Source organism: Calypte anna, chromosome 17 (assembly GCF_003957555.1).
Source record: "Calypte anna isolate BGI_N300 chromosome 17, bCalAnn1_v1.p, whole genome shotgun sequence".
Taxonomy (NCBI): Eukaryota; Metazoa; Chordata; class Aves; order Apodiformes; family Trochilidae; genus Calypte; species Calypte anna.
In genome coordinates this window covers 6,893,598-6,915,841 of record NC_044262.1, presented here as the reverse complement: position 1 = coordinate 6,915,841, position 22,244 = coordinate 6,893,598, and the positions used below count along the sequence as shown (strand labels likewise).

The 22,244-nt window shown below is 39.4% G+C and overlaps 1 protein-coding gene across 6 annotated transcripts in view; it reads left to right on the top strand.

Moving 5' to 3' along the window:
• Positions 1 to 22,244, top strand: part of NEK6 (NIMA related kinase 6) — a 54,058-nt gene that overhangs the window by 8,106 nt on the left and 23,708 nt on the right. For 3 of the 6 annotated variants that reach the window (XM_030460979.1, XM_030460977.1, XM_030460974.1), the window contains exons 2-3: positions 12,865 to 12,986; positions 21,655 to 21,795. In XM_030460979.1, the coding sequence (XP_030316839.1) occupies positions 12,894 to 12,986; positions 21,655 to 21,795 (234 nt within the window). In that variant the 5' untranslated portion in view covers positions 12,865 to 12,893. Of the gene's footprint in view, positions 1 to 11,798; positions 11,850 to 12,861; positions 12,987 to 21,654; positions 21,796 to 22,244 lie in introns of those variants that run through there. The other 3 variants (XM_030460976.1, XM_030460973.1, XM_030460978.1) reach the window with 2 other exon arrangements.

Genomic DNA, 22,244 nt, shown 5'->3' with positions numbered 1-22,244 from the left:
GAAATCTAAGTGGTGACTTTGAGCTGTCACTATATTAAGAACCAGTGCTGCCTTTTGTGGCAGTCTGTATATACTGAACTCACTGCTATGCAGTAAATATTCTTGCTGTGTTTTCATAATCGTTCTACTTAGAGTAAGTGCTTCTTGGGTGGGTATTACAAATCTGTTAATCTTTATGGTATTTATAGGGTAATTTTTAACTCTCTTGAGCTCCTTACTTCCTTGCAGGTCAATTACTCAATTTATAACATTATGTCAGTTGAAAGAGTTTTACCATCCAAGGGTAAACAGTGTTGGGTATGGTTCCTTACCTGTGTTTGCTCTTAGTTCTTTGTATATTAAGGTATGCAATAAGTTACTCTGTGACTTATTCATTGGTATTTCTTTTAGTCTCCCTTGTTTGTACTTCAAAGTGACTCTGATGACTTATTCTAGCTTTTGTGCTTCATTACTAGTACAGTGAAAGGGAAAACTTAGAGCAGTTCTCTTTGAAGAAGAGACTGTTAATCAAGTTGCAGCTACTTAAGTCAAGATGGCTGCAAACAGTGCTTCAATATTTTTGATTGTCTACTGATCAAACTGATTAAGTTAAACATTTTGTGGTGTTTTGAGCACACAACCTGCTAGGGGAGGGTTTGATTCAGTAGTAGAGTGGGATGGCTGCCTCGATCTTATGTTCTCACTGGAGCTGTCCCTGTTGAAGTGAAAATCTGCATTGCAGCATCTTTGGGGTAGCACACTGTCAATTGTCACTCTCAGTACAGTGTATATTGTTTTCAAAGATTCAGTCGGGGTTTATTTGGAGTTTGTTGTTTTGGAAGCACATAACATTGGTGTTCCTGGGTTTGTTTGGTTCTTTGTTTTTTTCCATAAACCCTTCAATATTCTGTTTACTTATGGGTTAGAAGAGAGTCAAAGGGGTAATGAAGAAAACAAAAACTTTATTTTCAGAATGGAAGGTCAAATGGCTCAGTATTCCATATCCAATGGATAACAAGGCAAAGAAAAACAGTATTTCATCACTGGCTGGACCATCCTTTCCTAGCCACACCTATTCCCATCTTTTGGAGCATTTGGCTTTACATTTTCTCAAAGGTAGCTACGTATGGGAGCTTTGTGCTGGTGTCTTCTGTTCTGGATAGTATGGCTGGGGCATGGGTTTTGGAGTGTCCTTTCCTGCCTCATCAGCTTCACTTTAGAGCTTGTGGGGCTGGCAGGAAAAGCTGGCAGTGCCTTTCCTCTGGCTGGAATATGAGAAGTTGGTGTCACTGGTCTTTAATTTTGGGGTTTTGAATTTTTCAGTTGTTCTGCCACGTTTCTTGTTTCTTCACTGGTCAGAGATTGTTGCACATGATGTTTGCTGGACTTGAAAAATTATTTCTATTGAGCAGTACTGTGTTATTCATAGGTAATAATAAGGTGTCAACATCATTTGCATTGAGCTCAATAAACCATATTGTAGCTTGTTTTGGAATATAGTAAATACTTGAGTTTCCTTTCTGAAACAAACCTTTGTTTAAGTATCTGGTGGGAAACAGGTGGCTTGGGATGCTGATGAACTCATCCATAGTAGATACTTTCAGCTGTGTTCTGCATAATTACTCTTAGAAACTGGTAATTTGAAATGGCTTTTTTACTTAGAACTTGGATTACTAAAAGCTAAATTGCATTACGTGCCTCAGCTGGACTTTTTTGGTTTATTTTTAGTTGCATTAGCACTTTAACCCTAAATACTTCTCCTTGTGCTGTGGCCAATAGGTAGGTGTCTGGTGGTAGACAGAACAGATGCTGCATTTTAAAAGCATTACGTACAGCCCTTTGCAAACATCTGCTTATTCTTTGCTTTTGTGCTCTCTGATTCAAGTGCTTTTTAAACTCTTACTGTTAGCTGAAGGACTGTGTAATACCTGCAAAGCAAGTGTGAGATGGGCCTCAGTTTTAGGGGGAAGGAAAGACTGGGGCAGGGCAAGTCTTCTCCACTCTGCTCTTTCCTGGTACCTGTATGGTGAGAAATTGCTCAGTCTGCTCAGGAGATCACAGTAGAGCTGGGACTGTCTAAAATGCAGTGTACCTTGTGCTGTAGAGCAGGGATTTTTCAGACAGGGAACTGGAACTGAAAGGGTGGAGCTGCTGGCTTAGTAAGTGAAGTAATTTTTCTAGCTCCCTCAAATAGGTGAATTTCCATTTTAACAGTATATTCATCCAAGATCAGTGTGGTATCTAGACAGTCAGGAGAGGTTGGGAAAAAATGCAGGGTGAGCAGGATGGAAGATTTTTGTTTGCATGAGTAAGCTTATGGTTTTTAATAATCTGATACTACTGAGTTTATGCTTCAGCACTGAAGGTTATTAGAATAATAGAAAATTGTTACATAGAGGGCAGAATATAGTGTGAAGTGTGATTTCTCTCTTACAGAGAGCTTGCACATTTAGTTATAATTTTCTTGAAAGGTTAATTCCCAGCTTCTCTTCAGAACATTCTGTGCAGGCCTTTCTGTAGGGGAAAAAAATTGGACCCAATTTAAATAGACAAGTCTTGTGAATCCTGAAAGAATTTGGGCATTTAGCCCAGGAAAGGGAGAGTTATGTGCAAGAACTTCATTAACCCTGTCTGTCTTCAAAATAAGTAATAAAAGTAGCTATGCAGACTTATAAAGAACAGATCTTTTTTGTCTTACCCTGTAGCCTTGATCTGCAAGGCACTGGTGAATTAGTCTTGTTGGTAGAGAAAAGCTTTGCCTGTGTGGGAAAGGAGATGTTGTGTACAGTGCTATAGAAATGTGGGTAGGAACTGAAGAGTTGCTTTATTTTTTGAAAGGGGTGTTGGTAGTTCCAGATGCTCAGGAACATGTAGGGAAGCAGATTATTCTTTTTATTATAGATGAGACACTTTACAGCAATATATAATAATAAAGTCCTTTTTAGAATATTTTGAAGCAGAAAACCCCCCATTTCTAATGTAGCTATTTTTGTAAGTAAAAAATGCTAAATCTTTTTACACAGTGAAGAGTTTCTGCTTCTGTTTGGCTGTTACATGCAAGATCCGGATGCTGGGAAAGCTCTTCCTGCTCAGCTGGCATCTGGCTGCCTGGAAGTTTTGCGTAAGGTTTTATGAGGTGGCTTTGAAGTTGCCTTTGGATTTGAATCATATGAATCTTTAGATTGGCTGGGCTGCATAATTCTCTGCATCATTTCCTCTTACTTCTGATTATGAGAAATGTAAATACTTCAAGCTGTTGTTCTGATGGTTTGAAGTTGGGTGAACGTATATCTATATTTATCTGTATCACCCTCAGTTCCTTTTCCCTGTGTTTGAGACAGATTTTGGCTGTTGAATGCTCAGACTAATGGCTCTGGAGAGAAATGCCATGACCAGAGTGTTCAGCAGGATTGCTGGGTTTTCAGCCTTTCAGACACGGGCTTGCTCTTTTACTTTGTTCTACCTAAGCTTTCCTGAAACATTTGAGAAATTGTAACAACATTTCAGAAGCATGTTTGTGACATTTCTTTCCTTAGTATTTGTCCATTTGCTTGGACCTATGCTTGTTAAAATATATTTATCAGCCCTAAGAAGTGGGGTTTCTAATCACATATGTATTTATAGAAAACTTTATTAGGATTTAACTTTACATTTTTGGTTTCTAAGAACACACCAGGATGAACAGTTCCCACGTTTGGGTTTCAGGGCTGCAGCAGCTGAGTTTAATTAAAATTTGTTTGCAATTTGGATGTTATTTCTGGTTTTGTCTTCCTGGCTCAAGATGTCCTGCTCTTGTTTGAGCTGGGTAGTTGCTAAAGGTGTTGCAATAGGAACAAGCTGTGGAAGTAGTTTGGATTCCTAGTTGTCAGTGATAGAAACTTACTTTAGGGATTGACTTAAACTGGATGTTTTCCCCATAGGTTGGGAACAATCAGTCTTCCCTACTACTTGATTTTCAACCCTTGTTTTTATAAGGGCTCTTCAGGTGTTGATCGAGAGTGGAAACTATTTGTACTTCACATGTAGATTGCCAGCTCACAGATAGTACCTTAAGTTTGCTTACTTGTGTGCAAATAAGTGACCCCAGCACCAGGAGGGTGAGGAATTGCCAGCACTGGTACAGACAGTGTGTGGTTTGGGGCTGGATGTGAAGGTACTTATTTCAGTTCTGATTTAATGGTGTTAAAATGTCTGGCAGTTTCTGTGAACGTATGTGTTATGAATATATTTCCAGCCTATATTTAATCTTTTCTTTACCAGAAATGAATTAATTCTGAGAAGGATAACAGAAATGTTCTTAAATAATTTGGCTTCAGGCTTGAAAGATTTATTGCATTATAAATTAAAAGGTGAGCATGTTGTTGCATGCTTAGTAAGCAATACAGTAAAATTCCAGGTAGATTTAGTATGTGTTTATTTTTAACAGGTTTTGCTAGGACAAGTAGTGGCCTGAGAGGTCTCTCTCTCTAATGTTTCAAAAGTTGTAAAAATGAATATATGGAATACTTTTGGAAGGCTCAAAATAAATTAAGGTATGTTTAAGTGAAAGGTTGTTGGTGAAAAATGTAACCTGCTCTTGCTGTACTGTGTTTTACAGGATTTGCTCTCTTCAGAGGAACTGTTGTCACTTTAAATGCTGCAGACTGCTCTCCATCCTCAGTTGTGGATGTGAATATGTATTTGATATTTATCTACCTCTTACACAACCATCATACATAACTATTTACTCTTGGGGTGTTGCACTAGGAAATTGCATGCAGTGAACTAAGAGGTTGGGATAGTGCAGTCAGGCTGGTGAAAAGGAACATTTATCTGACTCCATCGATTACTTACTCATAACTATAAACCACCAAGTACTCTTGGCACTGATCCTAGGACTGTTTAATAGGAGCCATGTGGAACCATCCCTTGAAATGGGTGGATTGAGCTACATAGTATCTAAACATTCAGGAGACTTTTACAAATAATTATATCTCTTGATTTGGGACCAAGCTCTAGGGAGCTGATATCACAACATAGAAAAAAACAACCCAAAGCCCCAAACGCACACACCGTGTCCCTCCCCCCCAGCCTTTAGCCCAAATTAAGTATTTTTAAACTAAAATTAGAGGTAAGCTAACTACCTTCCTGGCTAGCTGTGAGAAGTGATGAAAGTAATGGATGCACAGAACATTCTGTCAGAAGTACTGTATAAAGTAGCAGCAGCAGCAGCATAGTAATACAGTTGTGGAGGGGAGAACACTGGGTCAGACCTTGCTATTTTCAGGTCACTATACTGCATTTGTCCCCAAACAGGGTATTTGAAATTATAATCTTTCTTGCTTAAAATGGGAATATGGACCTGAGATGGAGGGTGGAGGTAGTGATCTGAAAGAGTGGGATTTTGACACAGATACTTAATTATTGGCAGGAAGCTTTTTTTTTATTTATTGACATCTACAGTGAGATGGCTCCAAAATAGCTTTAAATAGTTGACTTAATGTCATTTTGCTTCTAGGTATGGAACACTGAATTACAGTATCTGTCACACCATTTGTTTAATGAATATCAGTTGTTGACACAGTATGAAAAAGCTCTAGGGCTTTTCAGCCATTTTACTAAAATGTTCTTGGTGGATTTGGGTCTGTGAGAAGCAAGCACTCCCTTACTAGCTGTTGAAAATCTGGTTTGCACAAAGTCTTAACACAAGCCCATCTGCACCTGCTTTCAGGGTTACTCCAACACTTGTAAAATGGAAGGTGTGATTAAAACACTGTTACAAACATACTCGTCCTTTTTAGGGGATTATAATTTGCAGGTACAGTTTTCTCTGGGGGCTGTCACATGTTTTCTCCATTTTCATTGGGCAGCAGCCACCTGTAAAATTTTAAATAATTTAAAAATTAATCTGAGTTATGAGTTATTTAATATTGAATAGGGTTATGCTTCTGAAAGTTTTTGAAAATACCTATCTGTTAAAGAAAAGCTGAATTAAAACACATCTGGGGTCCTTAGTACTGAAAAATAGTAAAAAATTGTAGTTTGGAATACAACTGTTGTCTTAAACTGTGTTTGGTGACTGATGCTTTTATTACTTTTAGTATTGGATTCAGGGCCCACCCTTTAAAGCTTCCCTGATATTAAAGTCTAGGAAAGTTGAATTTTTGCCAGTTTTTGTTTCTCCTTTAGCACTTACGTAAATGAGAATGAGTAAAGTTACACTAGATAATACATGAGCACCTTGGTCATGGATGGCATTACTGAGTCTAACAAAGTTGTGTAACTGAGTGATCTTAAGAGACTGCTTCTAAGAGTCTACTCATGCTTCCAGATGTTTTATACTTTCTTGGGCTTTGGGTGTAAGTAACCTGTGCTTTGTTAAATCCCCCTGTGTGTCTGTACATACAGTTTCTTCTTACTGCTAAGCCCAAAATTGTGAAACTGTTTACTGGGGAAATGCTGAGCTGCAGGCTGGAGCTGGTGGCAGGGCAGCTGAGCAGAGCTCTGGCCAGCTCCACCTTCTGCACCAGCTCTTCCTTACCCCTTCTTTAGGACCTGGATTATTTAACTCTGCTCTTGCAGCATTCTCTCTCATCTCATGCATTTTGGTGGCATGCCTCATGTTGTTTCCTTTAACATTCATATTCATATTTTTCAGTGTTGGCAGGTGTGCATTTCACATTAACAGGAAGGGGGTTTTGGATGTTAGGTTGCTATTTGCTTATGGTAATTTCCAGTCATCATAAGGTGACTGAGAAAGATAGAGCAGAGAGGAAAAAAATTGTCAAGCATTTACAGTAAATAGTCTCTGATTTTGGAAACACTGTCAGAAGTTTAATTGTTAGGATCAAGTAAGTTTGTCATGTGCCAGACAGAATCAGTCTGCTGTAATGAACGGGTTACACACTTCAGCAGCAAAAAGGGAGAGTGAGAAAGCGAGGGATGCTGAGGATTTCCTGTCACCTTGCACTGCAGAAGGAATGGGGTAGGCTTTTTAACCTAGCCTGTAATTAGGTTTTGCATGGAAGCATATATTACTGTGCTTGCTTTGCCAAAGCTCTTCAGTATGATGGATGAGATTTAAAGGTTGATCTGACTAAATTGCAATGAGAATACTAACGACAAAGATATTTCTGTTGTGAACTATTCCTACCAGACATCATAGCTCTGACAGAAACGGTGTAAGATAATGGACAATAAAAGTCACTTGAAAATAATACTCTCCTAGGATTGGAGTGCCTTCCCCACAGCACGTCCTCTGAACCACAGCGATAATGTAATCATCAGCCAAGACCATCATTTAAATATATAGGTAATCTCATATAGTATCCTGACAGATTTATTTTATGAGCAAGCGAGAGGAAGAATATTACTGGGCAACAGAGAGGAAGAAAGTGTTACTGATGTGGTTGTGTTTATTTTGTAAAACAGTTTGCAGTGCTCCAGTCTTTGGGGAGGCTGCAGCCAGGCGCTGAGCCGACAGCATGCTTGGGGGGGCGGGGGGGTTCTTTGTGTACGTTAAAAGATGGAAAATTGTGCAGTACTTTAAGTCATGTACATGAGGGTGTTTAAACAACACATGGCTTTCTGGAACTATGTAAGGGATATAGGAACTGAGCAGAAAACCTGTGTGCATATATGTGTGGATATGTGTGTGTATACAATGCCCTCATGAGATACTTGAAGGCATTGGAGAAGGGCAGAGATACAAAACCCACTGAGGTTCCCAGCAAGGGCATGGCTGCTGCCACTTCACAGCCAAGAATGGTGGATCTCCTCCAGATGGAGTTGTGCTTTTGGAGCAGGAGGTGGTGCAGAAGTGGAAAACCTCCTATCTTATTCTGCAAAATACTTTTTGTGGCAGTACCAGGGAAAGCTGGATTTGCTGTGGCTTGTTCTGCATTTGCAGAGCTGTTCACTGGGAAGTTTCCAATGTGCATTACTCAAAGAGCTGCTCTTGCTGTGTCCTTGGCCATCAAGGCAGGGTTTAGCAGGGGCTGGAGTGCTGGGGTTTGCTGGTTCCTCCAGCACTGTGGGCAGCAGGGGAGCAGCTGGGGTGTCTTGCAGGAAGGTGAAGAGTGTTGGTATAGAAAATGGTTGTAACACTTGAATTGCTGCTTTGCTTGTCTACATTATAGGTGCATGGACCTATCACATTATTTATATGTCTAGGAGCAAATAATTTGGCCTGTAGTTATGTTTGAGGCACCAGAGACACATGGTGGTACCCAATGAGACTGGCCACAGCTGTTTCTCCAAGCTGGTTCAGAGAGGAGCTGCACCCGGGGCAGTAGGGTGAGTGAGACAAGATGCTGATGAGGTTCTGCTCCCTAATGAGTGTCTCAGAACTAATGATCTTGACCTTTCCTACCAAGTGCCCTGAGCTGTTCTGCTCTGGGAATCCCACCTGTCAGGTACCTGCATGGCACCACAGGGTTCAGTAGGGTTTGTGTTCTGTTTTGCTTTCTTAAGATTAAGATGTAAGCTGAGTGGGGTGGGGTATAAAGACAGGTACTCAGAGAGAAATTGCAGCTTGGGACATGGTAGGAGTGCTGACTGCATGAGAGGGGGGTTTATGTTCCCTCTGTGAAAGTTCCAGGTTAGCTGTGGATACAGCCACTGTAGTGCAGAAGGGTGACAGTAAGTGGCAGGATGCTTGAAGGCAGATGCCAGTCACTTACGTTACTGCATGGATTGGGTCTATTCTTTTTTTAGGTGTTTTGGAGTTAAAGATATATTTTGTGTTTCTCCTTTAGCACTGTTCCCTTATGGAGTAGTTAAAGGGCCCAAGGTGACAGACAAACCTACATCAGGTTGTAGTTTGAGAGAATAAGCTGCTCATCCCACATGGGCTTTGGTCATATTCCCTACTATGTTGTTAAATTTATTCTGAGCTCTTTGAGAGTAACTGAATTGCCTGCAAAACGACTGAGATGTGAGCCTGAAGAAAATAAGGTGGAAGGTTTTGGTACCTTGGGTATTTTCAGTGCATTGTTTTCAAAATTCCTCAGCTTACACTTCAAGATCTGTTGGGAGCAGTGAAGCAGCTCTGTGCTGAGTTATATTTTCTCAAATATTCATTTACTCTAAGATGGCCCCTGATTTGATTGGAAATCTTTCACTTCCTTTATTTTTTGAAACTCCCCCAGAGGATCCAGGTACAATCCTGCACTGTTCAGTTCTGTGGGAGCTGCTGTATTTTGTGGGGGGCTCTGTGCTGTCATGATGTAATTCTTGTATTAAGTTAAAAACTTTCCCAAGTCAACATATGTCTCTATTCATACCATGGAGCTAAGTACCAATGTTTTAATAGCAAGAAACATTAGTGATCCTTATTCATGAGAGTTCCCTCTGATTTGGGGATGATAAATGTGCTTTTGTGGTTGGGGCAGAAGGAAGTGATTGTTGTTGTAAAACAGATGGCACGTATACAAGGTAATTGATTTTGCTAATGTTGAATGGTCATCAACTCCAGTACTTTAAGGTAACTTGAACTGCTGACACTTTTGCTGTATATAGTTCCCAGAGCACATAATTGCTTGTCTGGAGGTAGAGGTAAATGTTTCGGTTTTGATTAACATAGAGCAAGAATCTGTCTTTTAAAGCTGGAAAATGCTGCAAGTGATTGCATGACCTGTATACAGTCCTTCCTTTCCTGTTTGTGGATTTTTGAAGCATATGTGTTATTGGGGACTTATGTGTAGGAAATACTTGAGTTATTTATAGTAACTCCAGAATGCTGTTAGGTTGTTCTTGTGATGCCTTTCACAGATGATGATCCTATTCTTTTATCTTTTTTCTGGAAAGATATGTGATGCTTTATGCAGTTTAAAAATGTTTTCATTTACTGTCATGGTCAAGACCCAGTCTGAAAACGTTTGACACTGCAAAGCTTTGTAGGAAGTTTGGAAGCAGGAATTAAAAAGTCTGTCACTTGAGAAATGAAAGTGCAGAGCTAAAACAATATAAAGACATGCCAGTGTTGAGAGCTCATTCCAAAACTTGTGTCTTATTTCCTACTATTGTTTTTTACTGTCTAAACAGATAAAAACATCTTCATTTTATTTGCCTGCAATTGCTCCCCACCACCACCCCCCATTTGCTAGTAAGGAAATGAGACCAATCTGGAGTGTTACTGTCACTGCTTGGTTTTGTCTTGAGTACCTTTTTTTTTTTTTTTTTTTTTCCCCGTTTGGTTTCTTTGGTGCTGTATTGTGTCAATGATACTGTTGCTGCTAAGAAGTGGTGTGTGAAGGTCCAGTTGTTTAACTAGAGTTACACCTAAAATATACCAGATGGTAGATGTATCTTCTCCCACTTTTCACAGAGCTCAAAGACCAATTTAGATGGAGAGAAAGAACTTTGGTTTAGACACAGTGACCACTGCTTCCAGTCCATCCTGTTGGATTAAGTGTTGAATTTAAGATTGCCGCTTCAGCAATTAATTTTTTCATTTTTTTATTAACTGTATTTCATTAACTATTAATAACTAACTGTAGTTAAGGAGGCATTCCTTTAACTAAGCTGAGGTGTTAGGTAGCTCAGCGGTGTGGTTAACATTCACATCATGCTGCATACACAAGCAGCTGCTCCTGGCATGAGCTGCTTCCATCCTAACCCATACAGCCTGAGTGAGGTGGGGGATTCCAAGTCATTCAAATAACTTGGGGAAGATCATTCCTTTTCAAAGGAATTGAGATATGGCTTTTGGAATGCTCCATCTCATTCAGACACTTCTGTTAATGACAAGGTTGTATTGCGTGCAGCTGTAAGGGACTGTCATGGCCTTTGCTCCACATTTTCATGTTTAAAAATATAATTACAGTATTTGCTATGTAGTTTTTTAAAAGATAATTTTGTAGAATTACAAATCTGTGCAGTCTGTGTTCCTTTTTTGACGTAGTAGGGTGCCTTTGTATTGTTGGGTTCTATTTTGAAGCCCCTCTATGAAGCCCCTTCCAGTCTACCTATGCCCTGTGCCTGCCAGCAGCCCAGAATAGCTGAACTGACAGCCTGGAGTAGGACACGCTGTCCCTTAGGTGTCAGCGGGCTGAGCTGGTGTCATGTGAGCTGTGCCGTATCTCTTTTCAAAGCTGATATTTTGTTCTTACTTCTTCCTTTGCTCCCAGCAGTACTGCTTTAAACAAACAGCGACCAAACCCCAGTACTCCGCCTCCTACATTCCCGTCTGAGCTGCTGGCAGCCAGGCTGACCTGAGCTGGGAATTGCCTTCCCACTGCCTAATCCCTCCAGGCAAGTCATGGTACCCTGCGTTTCCCTGTGGCACCTGGGAAGTTAGTTCTCTTAGGAATGTCCCAGATTTGTGTATGGTCAGATGATTCAGGTTCTCATATTCAGAAATAGTTCCATTTTCTTGAGCTTCAGTCACTTCTGAAGGCAGGATGTAGTAGATACAATGTTTGATAACTGTTAGGCTAAAGGTATTTCACCTGGCACTGCCTGGACATGCCTTTTATCTCGAGGCTGTAAATGTGAAAATTCTGAATTCCTTTGGAGGTAAGTGGTGAGAAGCAAGGCTGTCAGTAGCCTGCAGTCTGTGCTTAGTAAAGCACTGCCTCAGTCTGTGGACTTAGAAAAAAAGAGGTACTTTATGTTCTCCCTGCAAGTAAAGGGTCTTCAAATTGTAAGGAAATAATTAAGGTAATTCTGGCAACGTAATGTAAGGTAAGAATTTCATAGGACAGGCTGACGTTGATGTTAAGAGACAGTTTTATTTTTGAAGTATTCATCTGGTTACTGACAAACCTACAGATGCCAGTTCTAAAGAAATCTTAAAATCAAACTTGTTCCTGCTATAACATGATTGTCCTTCTCGCACTGCAGTTCCACAGTTCTGACTCTGAAGAGCAGTCCCTGCAGACTTGCAGCAGGTACCTCAGCTCTTGGCTCTTTTCTAGTGAGGGTTAAATTGAAAGTTCATTTGCTTGGGAAAGGTCTGCCAGAGCCAGAGGCTTGTTTCACTGACAACTGTAAGAAGAACCAACCCCAACTTGCTACAGAAATTCTTCTGCATCATATTTTCTCTTCCACTCCTCCAAATATTTAAAATACCTTTGTATTTTAAATCAAGGGTTATCATTGCCCAAGTGCCAGGCGTGCACTATTAATACATTAATGTGGACAGGTTTTGTTCTGTCACAGAGCAAATACTTGCCAAAACTCTATAAACAAGGTTCTGAAACTGCTTGTGTTGGCCACTGAATATTTCTGTAATTTTTGTAGAAAATTCTGCTGGACATCTGTGCTTTTAGTGGTTGTCACAGGTAAAACAGGAACAAATTCATCCATGGAATTTTCTCTGGTTTTTGTTCTTTGATCTCATTAAATCTCATGCTGCTTCTAGCTCCTGCTTCCTCTGGCTTACCAACCTGCATGAAAACTTGTAATTTGGGGGTGGGGTGGAAGGAATGTGGGTAAAACTGCACTTCTGGGTTGTCTCCAGCCAAAGAAAGCTATGGCTGTCTGGTGGGATGTTTGTCTTTCTATTACACATAGAAACGTGTTCAGCTTTCTGGGATTGTCCACCGAGTATTTGCTGCAGTTGAAGTTCACCGCTGCAGTTGAAGTTCACCGCTGCAGGAGGTGGCTGGGAGGGCAGCTCAGACCTGTTGCTGTGTCCTCTCTGCTTGCAGGTGGCAGTAGTTGTGTGTCTGTGTGTGTCTGTGTGTGTCTGTTGTCTGTCAGCCCAACTGGGATCCTGGAGAAGTGATTTCTTCCTTTGAGAAGTGTGTGCAGGATTCAGCCCGAGGGAAGAAAGGGAGGAATTGGTTCTCGCTATTTCAACTTAGAACTCATGTAGGCACAGCCCTAGAAAGAGTTTCTTCCTTTCAGTGCTGGACAGACACTGATGAGACCTCTCTCCCCTCCTTCTTCTAACTCCAGCAGAACTGTGAGGCAGAGTTTGGTATGATACCATGGAAGGGCAGCAGAACCATCCGCACCATCTAGGGGACCAGAACAACCCTCTTTGCAAGCTGCCAGGGCAGGAATACCAGCATGATCCTCAGGTAAGTGCATGTCTCCCTTTAATCTATCTTCTTCCATTTTTTCTTCCCTTCTTAAGAAGGTCTAGAGATTTTTTTTTTTTAGCATTTAGCCTCTTTTTAAATTTTTTTTCCTTTTTTTTTTCTTTAAAATTTTTTTTTATTTCTTCCTTTGTTTATAATGCAGTTATAGCAGTTTCAGGGTATATCCAGTTTGGAATTATGCCAGTCAGCCAGATAGAATTTCCTGATTCAAGTTTTTTGATAATAAGAGAAAAAGGAAATAGTCTGAATATTGCTTAAAGCAAGTATTTTAAAATTATCTTAGATAACTGTGTTGGCTTTCTCATCTCTTTGATTCTTTGAAGAAAAGGCCAAAGAAAAGGAGTTGATTGTGTAAAGGAATAAATGTATTTTATTTCCCTTTATAGTTCAATAATAAATGCTGAGGACGTAATTAACAAACACAAGAAAAAAAATTATCCTACATGAAACTGTAGGCTCTGACTTCATTTCCTGTGAGTGTCTGGAATCTCTCCCACAAGATGTTTTGTCTGTGCTATTATCAAGTTTCACTATGGCAGCTCATCTCCTCCTTTCTTCCCTGCCTTTTAGCAGCAGTGGGCTGAGGCTCCTGCAGTGGTGGTGCCTTCCCTCTAATCACAAAACTTGGATTTTGTGAGTTCTGGCTGGCTGTTTTTTTTGAGACTGTCCATTTATCAGAACAATTGAGTTTTACCTCCACGTGTCTGAACAAGTAAACAAAAAGCATCATGGAAAAGCTGTGAGAAAGAAGACTTGGCAGCTGTGGTGTAACATTATCCTGGGGAGGGGGCTGTGGGTGTCAGTTTGTCATTCCAGGTGTGCAGTGGTGGTGGTCCAGGTTCCCTGAGCAGGCAGTGGTTGCTGGGAAGCTGCTGGAGCAGAGAGCTGCTTGGCAAAGCTGTGAGCTGCCTACACACAGGGAACAGCAAGGAGCGTGGCTCCTGCAGCACTGCTGGGGAAGTAACACTGTATGGAGCAAAGCCCCCCTCTCCTAATGTAGCAATTTGTCATATTAAGTCATTTAATAATAATTGAATCCCCTTGATTAATCTCCTAGAATTAGCCAGTTGCATTTTGAGCAATTAGGGTTAATTACTGCCTCATTTGGCAGGATAGAGCCCCTGTAATTATTTCATGAACAAGATTAGGAAGTGTTCCTGTGCAGCAGATACATTCATGGCATCTTAGAGCACATGTTAGAATTTGTAATGACATAGTTAAGTGTAATTAGTAGCTAATAATCTATGTTCTGCTGTTACACTGATGCTGAGTGGGCTCATTTTGCTGTATGGTCATTGTTCAGTGAAACCTCCCCTCAACTGCATTAATATCCAAGATGTGTTAATGGAGGTCTCTGTAGTAACTTATCTAGTTTGGAATCAGGATTGCAGAAAGACTTGCTTTGTTTTTGTTGTGTAAATAAAATTTTTTAAAAGCTGAATAACAAGAATATTCAGTCTACTATAAATTTTTTAAAAATGCATCTCTTCAGCAAAATCAGTTTAGAAATTAACAAAAATTGTACTATTTAGAGGGCAGACTATCTTACACTGACAACAGGATACACATATGTATTTCTGATTTCCCATTTTACAGGAACATAATTATATATATAATCTTCTATTTTCTGGTAACTGTTACCTGGAAGAATCTAAAATCACATAATTTCTTTCTTCTGAAGATCTAAGTAATGCAGACATGCTCTACAGTAACCTGTGGGAGAGAAAGAGGTTTGGGAAGGAAAAACTGATCAAGTTTTTCTTAAAAGAAATGGCATGAATGGCAAGGATAAAAACAGAAGCAGAGAAACAAACTAAACAGAATTTGAGCAAAAGTTTAAAGTCTGGAGTGAGGAGGTGTTTCTGTATGGAATAGCCCTCTCTTCCTCCCAGCCCTTTCATTCAAAGCTCCTGTGTCATCCCTGGTATGACCAGAGCAGCAGTCTGCTCCTCTCCTGGGAGCTTTTCCTATGATTACTCTGCTTCCTAATGCTTTTTTTTTTTCTTTCTTTTTTCTTCATCCTGACAGCTGTTTTTTCTGGTTTATTACTGGTTTGTATAGACCACTGAGTAAATGTATCAGACTTTTCTTTCTGCTTTTAACTACTGTAGTTTAATAATAAGATGACATTTATGAGTAATGCTTTGGATTTAGACATTTTCTAGAGTAAATTAATATATGAATAGGCCCAACAAAATCTCAATTTTGGCTTCTGGCTCCCTCACCTGCCCAGCATTACTTTGAAGTTTGTCAGCAAGAGGCAAAACATTTTCTAGTAACATTCCGGAGTGAAAGTGACAATTATTTAAGTCTCAGAATTACTTAGTATTTGTAGCAGTGAGCAGTAGAAGTTATTTAGGAGTAAATCAATGATATAAAAATAGCTATTATTTTTGACAAGTTTTTGTGCTGAATAAACACTAACTCACTTTTAACCAAGTCTTTTATATACTCACACAGCTTAGCAGCACTCTGCTGTTCATGGTAGTTCCATTTTGGGTTGGAAATTGAAGGTTGATTTGAACAGGTCATCCAGCAGCAAGGAATCTCCAATTGATAATTTTCTGAAGCACTTAGATTATTACTATGTTAATATTAATTTCTTTGTGAGTATCACTTTGGACTACTATTTTCAAGCTGGTGTTTTTTCTCTTCCCTTATATGCTAGCACAAATATGTGCTGACAGAGATGTTAAAGCTTTGAAATTCTAGGCAAGTTCTTCAGAAAACTAAAGTCTAAGTAACAGGTCAGGTTAAGGATATTTTATGATGACTGTAGTCTAGTTCTGAAGCTGCAAATTGAAAAACCTGATGTATTCTTCAATAATTACTTGACTACCTGTTTGAAGGATAATCCATATTTTAAAAGTTTCCTCATCTCCTGTGAGCTAAGAAGCTCTTTTTTTAATCAATCTGTTCTAATGTTTTCTCATAAATTCACACTGGGATTTCAACCTCAAAGTAGGCAAAATTCTTTTCAGGTAGGCATTATTGAGTGGAGATGGGTGTATAATTTGGGACATAAAGAGGTTTGAAGCACTGATGTTGGTAGTAAATCATTGCTTATACTGTGTACGTGTTCAAGTGGAGGGGCTGAAGCTTCCCCATCTACTCCTGCAGATGTCTCTTAAAGGTGAAATGAGTGTATGGTAAATGTCATTCAGATGAAGTATGCACTTTAGAAGCAAGGAAACCATTCCTTTAAAATTAATGATGCATTGCAAATACAAGAAAAAACCTTATATCCAGCATAAAGGTAATTAAAATTCAGGTCAGAAGTGTATGACTTAGTCGGGCTAAATTTTTTAATGAGATTTCAGAAAATTAATTGGGCGAGTATGTTTTTACTCTTCTGAAGAATATTTCATTTCGTGGCTCTACAGGAAAGAGGCTGTTACTGGCATCTGAGGATTGTAGTGTCTGACTTTTTAACTGTTGGTTAACCAGTCTTTAACAATTTTTAGGCTGAGTGCAAATAATGTAAGCATCTTGTGACCCTGTAGCCCTTTGTGCAGACTGACTGCGTGGGTTTTCTGTATGCCAGTCAGCTGTAAAACAACTTTGTTGTTAATTAACATTAGCACTCTGAGCTTATCTATCATGCAATTAGCAGCCAACGTTCCCCTTTTCTCAGTTCATTCAGGATTATTTTTTCCCCTTGCCTCTGGGAGAAGGAGTCATAACTAACTCTGCAGCATGTCTGTATTTCACTGATATTTTTGTCTTCAGTCTCTCAGTGCTCTCCTTTGCCTGAAATGTTGGGCTAGAGGCTGCAGGAAAGGCTGCTTGGACAGTGTTCTCAGGACTTCAGCTTTTCCCCAGCTCTTAAATGATTACAAAGAGGTAAATTTATTTGCTGAACATAAATTGTTCTGCATATTGAAAGTCTACTAATTAAAAATAGTAGAGAAAATGTGTTCTGGTTGCATATCTATCCTACCTGCTTGTGGTTATAGCAGTGTGTGGAAGGTTTTAAAGGGATTTTATCACATCTCCAGCTGTAACTTAGATGTGTTTGTACTCTGGCATTGTCAGAGTCATCTGTGCTTGGGCACCTCTCGTAGCACTGTAAAAGCATCCCCTAAAATGGGGAAGCAGAACTGGAAACTGCATCCTCACACAAGGAGTAAGCATATAGTGAGGAACTTGTCTAATTCTGTCATCCTCTGTATCTGCCTGGGCTGCTTTATAATCTGGTATATAGACACTCCTATTAAACATTATTTAAATTTCTGATCCTTGCAGTAGATCTGTTCTGGTGCATACAAGATAATATAACCAGAGTTTTTATTGCATTGGAATTATTTCTTTTTTTCAATATTACAAAACTGTTTCTGTTCTGCAGAAAATCTCGTAACTCCTCAAAATTTGAGGCTGGAAGTTCTGGCAAACTTCTCCTGAACTATTGTGACAAGGGCTCTTGTTGAATACTTTTGCCAGCTTCGAAATTTTTGTTCTCGCATCAGTGACTACATCCAAAAGACAACATGTATGCCAGAGATGTTGTCCAGAATAGCTTGTTCTTGGAATAATCTCTGCATTTCTTCTTAAAAATGAATAGCCCCTTTATATGAAAGAGGAATTAATTGACTTCAACATTTAGTGGTTTTTTTTTTTTTCATGGAGTAGTAGAAGAATGAGACTTGATTGTGTGGATAAAGAGAACAGCCTTTGTCTCAAAACTAGTTCTTCCCAGACTGTCTCCTGCCTGGGAGCAGAAATGTGCAAACAGCCCCAATTTTCATAGTATTTGTAGAGGAGGCTGGAGGGGTTTCTTGGTTGGTTTTTCCTCTGTTTTTTTCTTTATTCAAGCTCCCTCGCTGACCTTTAAACCTGTTCTGCAGAGACAATGGCTTGGCTTTAGCTGTATTTTAAAGGTGGTGGTTTCTAATTTTACACACAGATTATATCTGTGTATGAAAACTTAGAGGTTTGCAGAAATAAAGGTCATGGGTTACTTGAATGAATAGACATTGGTTCTTTGACAACTATGAAAAATTGTAGTGGTTAAATGCAGAACTGGAAACAAATGGAATTTCCCTTGTCAAAAGTAATGAAATGAGTGAAATGTATGCATGGCCAGGCTATTGGGATGGTGTTCTGAGGAGACAGCTATTTCTTAGGCATTCTAAGTACAACCTTGTCACAGTGTTTGGAAGAGCTACCTGCTTATGTTTAAGTACATTAAAGCATCAGAAGGTTAATTTTAAACAGACATATAGAAAAATGGGCTGCTGTGATCAGTAGGGAGCTTTCTGGTGTGGTTTGGTCTAACCTGAAGCTGCTCTCTGGTTTATACCATAATGAAACATCTTCTAGCCTGTATGGAAGCTCCATTACTTTAATTAGGTCTGATAGGTTGTGATAGCAAATGCAAATCTAGGTCATTGCATATGTAAATGTGCAGCTGTAGTCCTGGAGGATGCCAGAACATATCAGCTAAGGTGTCCAGTCATCACCCAGCATTAATTCTAGCATGGCAAGCAGACTTTATGTGCTAACCACGTGAAAGTGGTTAGGACACACACACACACACACCCTGTCACTTGCCTAACATGCATTTATATTTTCAAGTTAAGAAATTTCTATATATTTCTTGGCACATTCTTAAAATATTAATTTACACTTAAATGCTCTTGGTTTAAACACACAATGATTATGAAGGGCAAATGGATACCATCCTTGATTGAAGCGTGGATTTCTTCCTTAAAAAGGAAGTTTTGTGGTATTTGCTTCATGAAATCTTTTTAAACTTCTGCCTCTCTTATGAATGTTAACTCCAAGTCAGAAAAGCTTTGGCTCTGACTTTCTTATTACTCAAGAAGAGTCTGGCTTAGGAGGTACATGTTCATGGGTAAGGAAATGCTTTGATTCTTTTCTAATGTTTACTTATGAAAAACCATTTTATAATTTATAATCTGACACCATTGTTTTGGCTGGGTAAAGTGATTTTACTGCACAGATCAATTGGTTCGCTTAATATCCAGTAACAAAGTTGGGAAATGGAGAAGTTCCTGGTTGATTACCAGTCAAGCCAAACTAATCCATGTGTTCAGGAATTCTTCTGGTGATTTTGCCACACAAAAAAATCCAGGTAAACTAATGTTTCATTTGTACTTCCTGCAACGAGATGAGTATTCCAGTGTTACTGTAATGTATATTGATGAGTACTATTATTTATCAAATCCCTGCAAAGAGAGATTGCAACCAATTTAAACTGAGAAAGCTGCAGGGGTTGATTACTTTGACTGTTTGCTTGTCTGTTTTTATCCCGTGCTGCCTTACTTTGATAATTTAGTAACTTAAAGGGGAATGTATGTAAATAATAAAGCAGTGCTATTCTAACATTCTGCTGTTTATCTGATACTCACAGGCTCACAGGCTACCTTCTTCCTTTTCAATGAAAGGATACTCCCATTTTATTGTATAGTATACCCAGCAAAACTTAAATCCTGAATCTTCATTTTAATGTTTTTGCTGGGTTATAGCTTGTAAACATAGAATAATTTCAAGCCTAGCACAAGTATCCAGAGTAACCTCCCTTTGCTTGCTACCAAGAACAGTGACTGCAGCTGCTGGTTGGGCATCTATCAGAGTATAGGGCAAAGTGATTCTTGAAAGGGAAGCACCCCCTGAACTGTTTAAAGGAAATACTTGATGAAATTAGCTTCCTCTTTTTGTGTGACTTGTCTCCACCAGTAACTGCAGATTCTAATGCAGCCCTCATTTCTCTAGGTTATTGTTCATGAATTCAGATTCTTGTCATCTTTTGCCTAGAGAAATTAAAACCATTTTTCACAGTATGAGAATAATTAAGTGCTCATGTTGATAGATGGAAAAACTTACCTGTGGCCTTGGCATTTCAAAAACAATTACTTAAGAGTGTTGTTTGAGCTGAAAAGGGGCAAGTTTGCTCTTTTAGGGGAATTTATACTAAGAAAGCTGATGATCATTGTGGCCTGGAGTTAAATTTCCAGTACATGCCTACTTGAATCAGCAGGCCTGGGCTGGGCATGTGGTATTGCATTTTTATCTTCTCTGGAGTTTGTAACTACCCAGGGTTTTGTGTTCACCAGCCATCCCTCCCCTCTCCACAACTGCAGAGCTTTGGTCAGTAAATTCCCAACAGCTGAGGTGGGGCAGTGGTGTGGAAGTGCAGAGCAAGCTCCAGAGACAGACAGCTTCTCAGTGCCAGAGAGATGGGGAGGGAAAGTGGCAGCAAAAAGACCTGATAGTCTTTTCACTCTTTGATTTACATTTGCATCTCTGTATCATCAGCATTTATCACTTTCTTGAGTGCACCTGCAGTGAAATAGCTTTTGATGATTTCTCCTTTATTTATTGTGGCAAAGGTGCTGTGAAGGTGCCAGTTTTCAAAATAGCTTGTCTTGGTTGATTGATGCAGCTTTGGGTCAGATACTACTATTTAGGGGACTTTATTCGTGAGTTTTCTTAAAAACGTTGAATTTTACAACTTTGTTTACAAAACCTCTGCCAAGTAACTGCGATTGTAGTTCAGAGCTGCACAGACACTTTGAAATCTAAAAGCTTTTTCAAATGTCTGATTGATACTTTTTATTGTTTGTTGAATAACAGTACTTTATTTCTGTTGCAAAAAAATTCCAAACATACTTACTAGTCAAAATAAATACATACTCTAAGAGACCCTCGCACTGCTCAAAGCTTTACCTTAATTTTAAATTTAATTTCCAACCCTAGCCCTCTGGGCTAGGACATGACAGTGGGAGCAATAGAAATCTCCTGAAAACCTGCCAGCTCCCTGACCTGCTCTCCCTGGCCACTGTGCTGGGCCTGTCTGCTAAAGGCTCAGGTACAAACCATGGTGCAGCCCTGGAAGCCCTTTCACCATCCCTCCCAGCAGCTTTTGTTGGGTACTTGTCTCTTTGTGGGTTTTGAGAGCAACTCTAAAAATGGCTCAAGATGCTGAAGCTGGAAAATATTCTGTTTTGCGTGCATGGCAACTCTAAGAGATTAATTTTCATAATATCTTTTTTTAAACATTGGTTAGCAGTTGTGTTCATTACAGAAGAGACTGGGATGGCTCTCGGGAGCTGTTCCAAGTCCATGGAGTACATAATCCTCATCACTCTCTACCTACCTGCCTGGCTGGGTATTTACCTGAGCCTGCTCAGGAGCTGCCATCAACATCTCCCAAGTGACACAAGCAGCCAGGGTTGATGAGAAGGTGTGTAACCAGGGAGACAGCAGTGTGGGACTAATTAGTTACTTACACAGAAGGAAAGACTTTATTTCCTTTTTAAAAAAGTCATTTAATTTCATTCAGCCTATCTTACTAATACGTTTACTAGGAATGAATGGATTTATGATCAGAATGTACTACATTCTTATCAGGCTAGATTAAGTTCTTGGCCATCAGAAACAAGAGCAGGAGGGTGTGTGCATCCGGTGATCTTTACTCTGTTATCCACTGTACACTAAATCAACACCCAATTTCCTTGGTTTTATTGCTGGGCAATCCTTATTGTGGTTATTTAATCCTCCTGAATATGAGTAGTCGTAGAAACTGCTGGTTTATGGTCATAAAGAAGACAGATTGGGAGTGCAAATTCTTGTTATTGTATCACTTTTTCTACTTCATTGGTTTAATTTCTTTTCACCCAAACAGAGACATTTAACATCCTATCCATATCGCTGCACACTGGCAGATTTTCAGATAGAGAAAAAGATTGGACGAGGACAATTCAGTGAAGTTTACAAAGCAACTTGTCTTCTGGACAGAAAACCTGTGGCATTAAAGAAAGTTCAGGTAAACATCTCAGTTGTATCCTCTGTGGCCACCTTCTCCCTGTAGCCCACGTATCCTGGCCCTGTTTCCATTCTGAGCAGTTTGTTTCCACTGCAAAAAGTCTGTATGTGCTGATGAGTTGTAGACCAATTTCTGAAAAACTTTCATGGCAGCATTTGGTTAAAAGTAATGTGCAGTGTTCAGAACAGCATTTTGTTTGAAGAAAATTGCCTTTAATCCTCCAACATCCTTTAAACTCTTGTTTCTATTGACTTTACTCTCTGGTTATTACAGAATGAATAATAATGCTCAATAGTATTTTTAATTATTACAGAGAAATAGGTGGAAGATATATCTCTGATTAAAAGAAAAAAAGTAAACATCTTTCATTTACCAGATGAAATTAATAGTAACTAAACTGTTTTGAAAATCATAACAGCAAATTCACTAACTAGTATCATTGTTTTCTG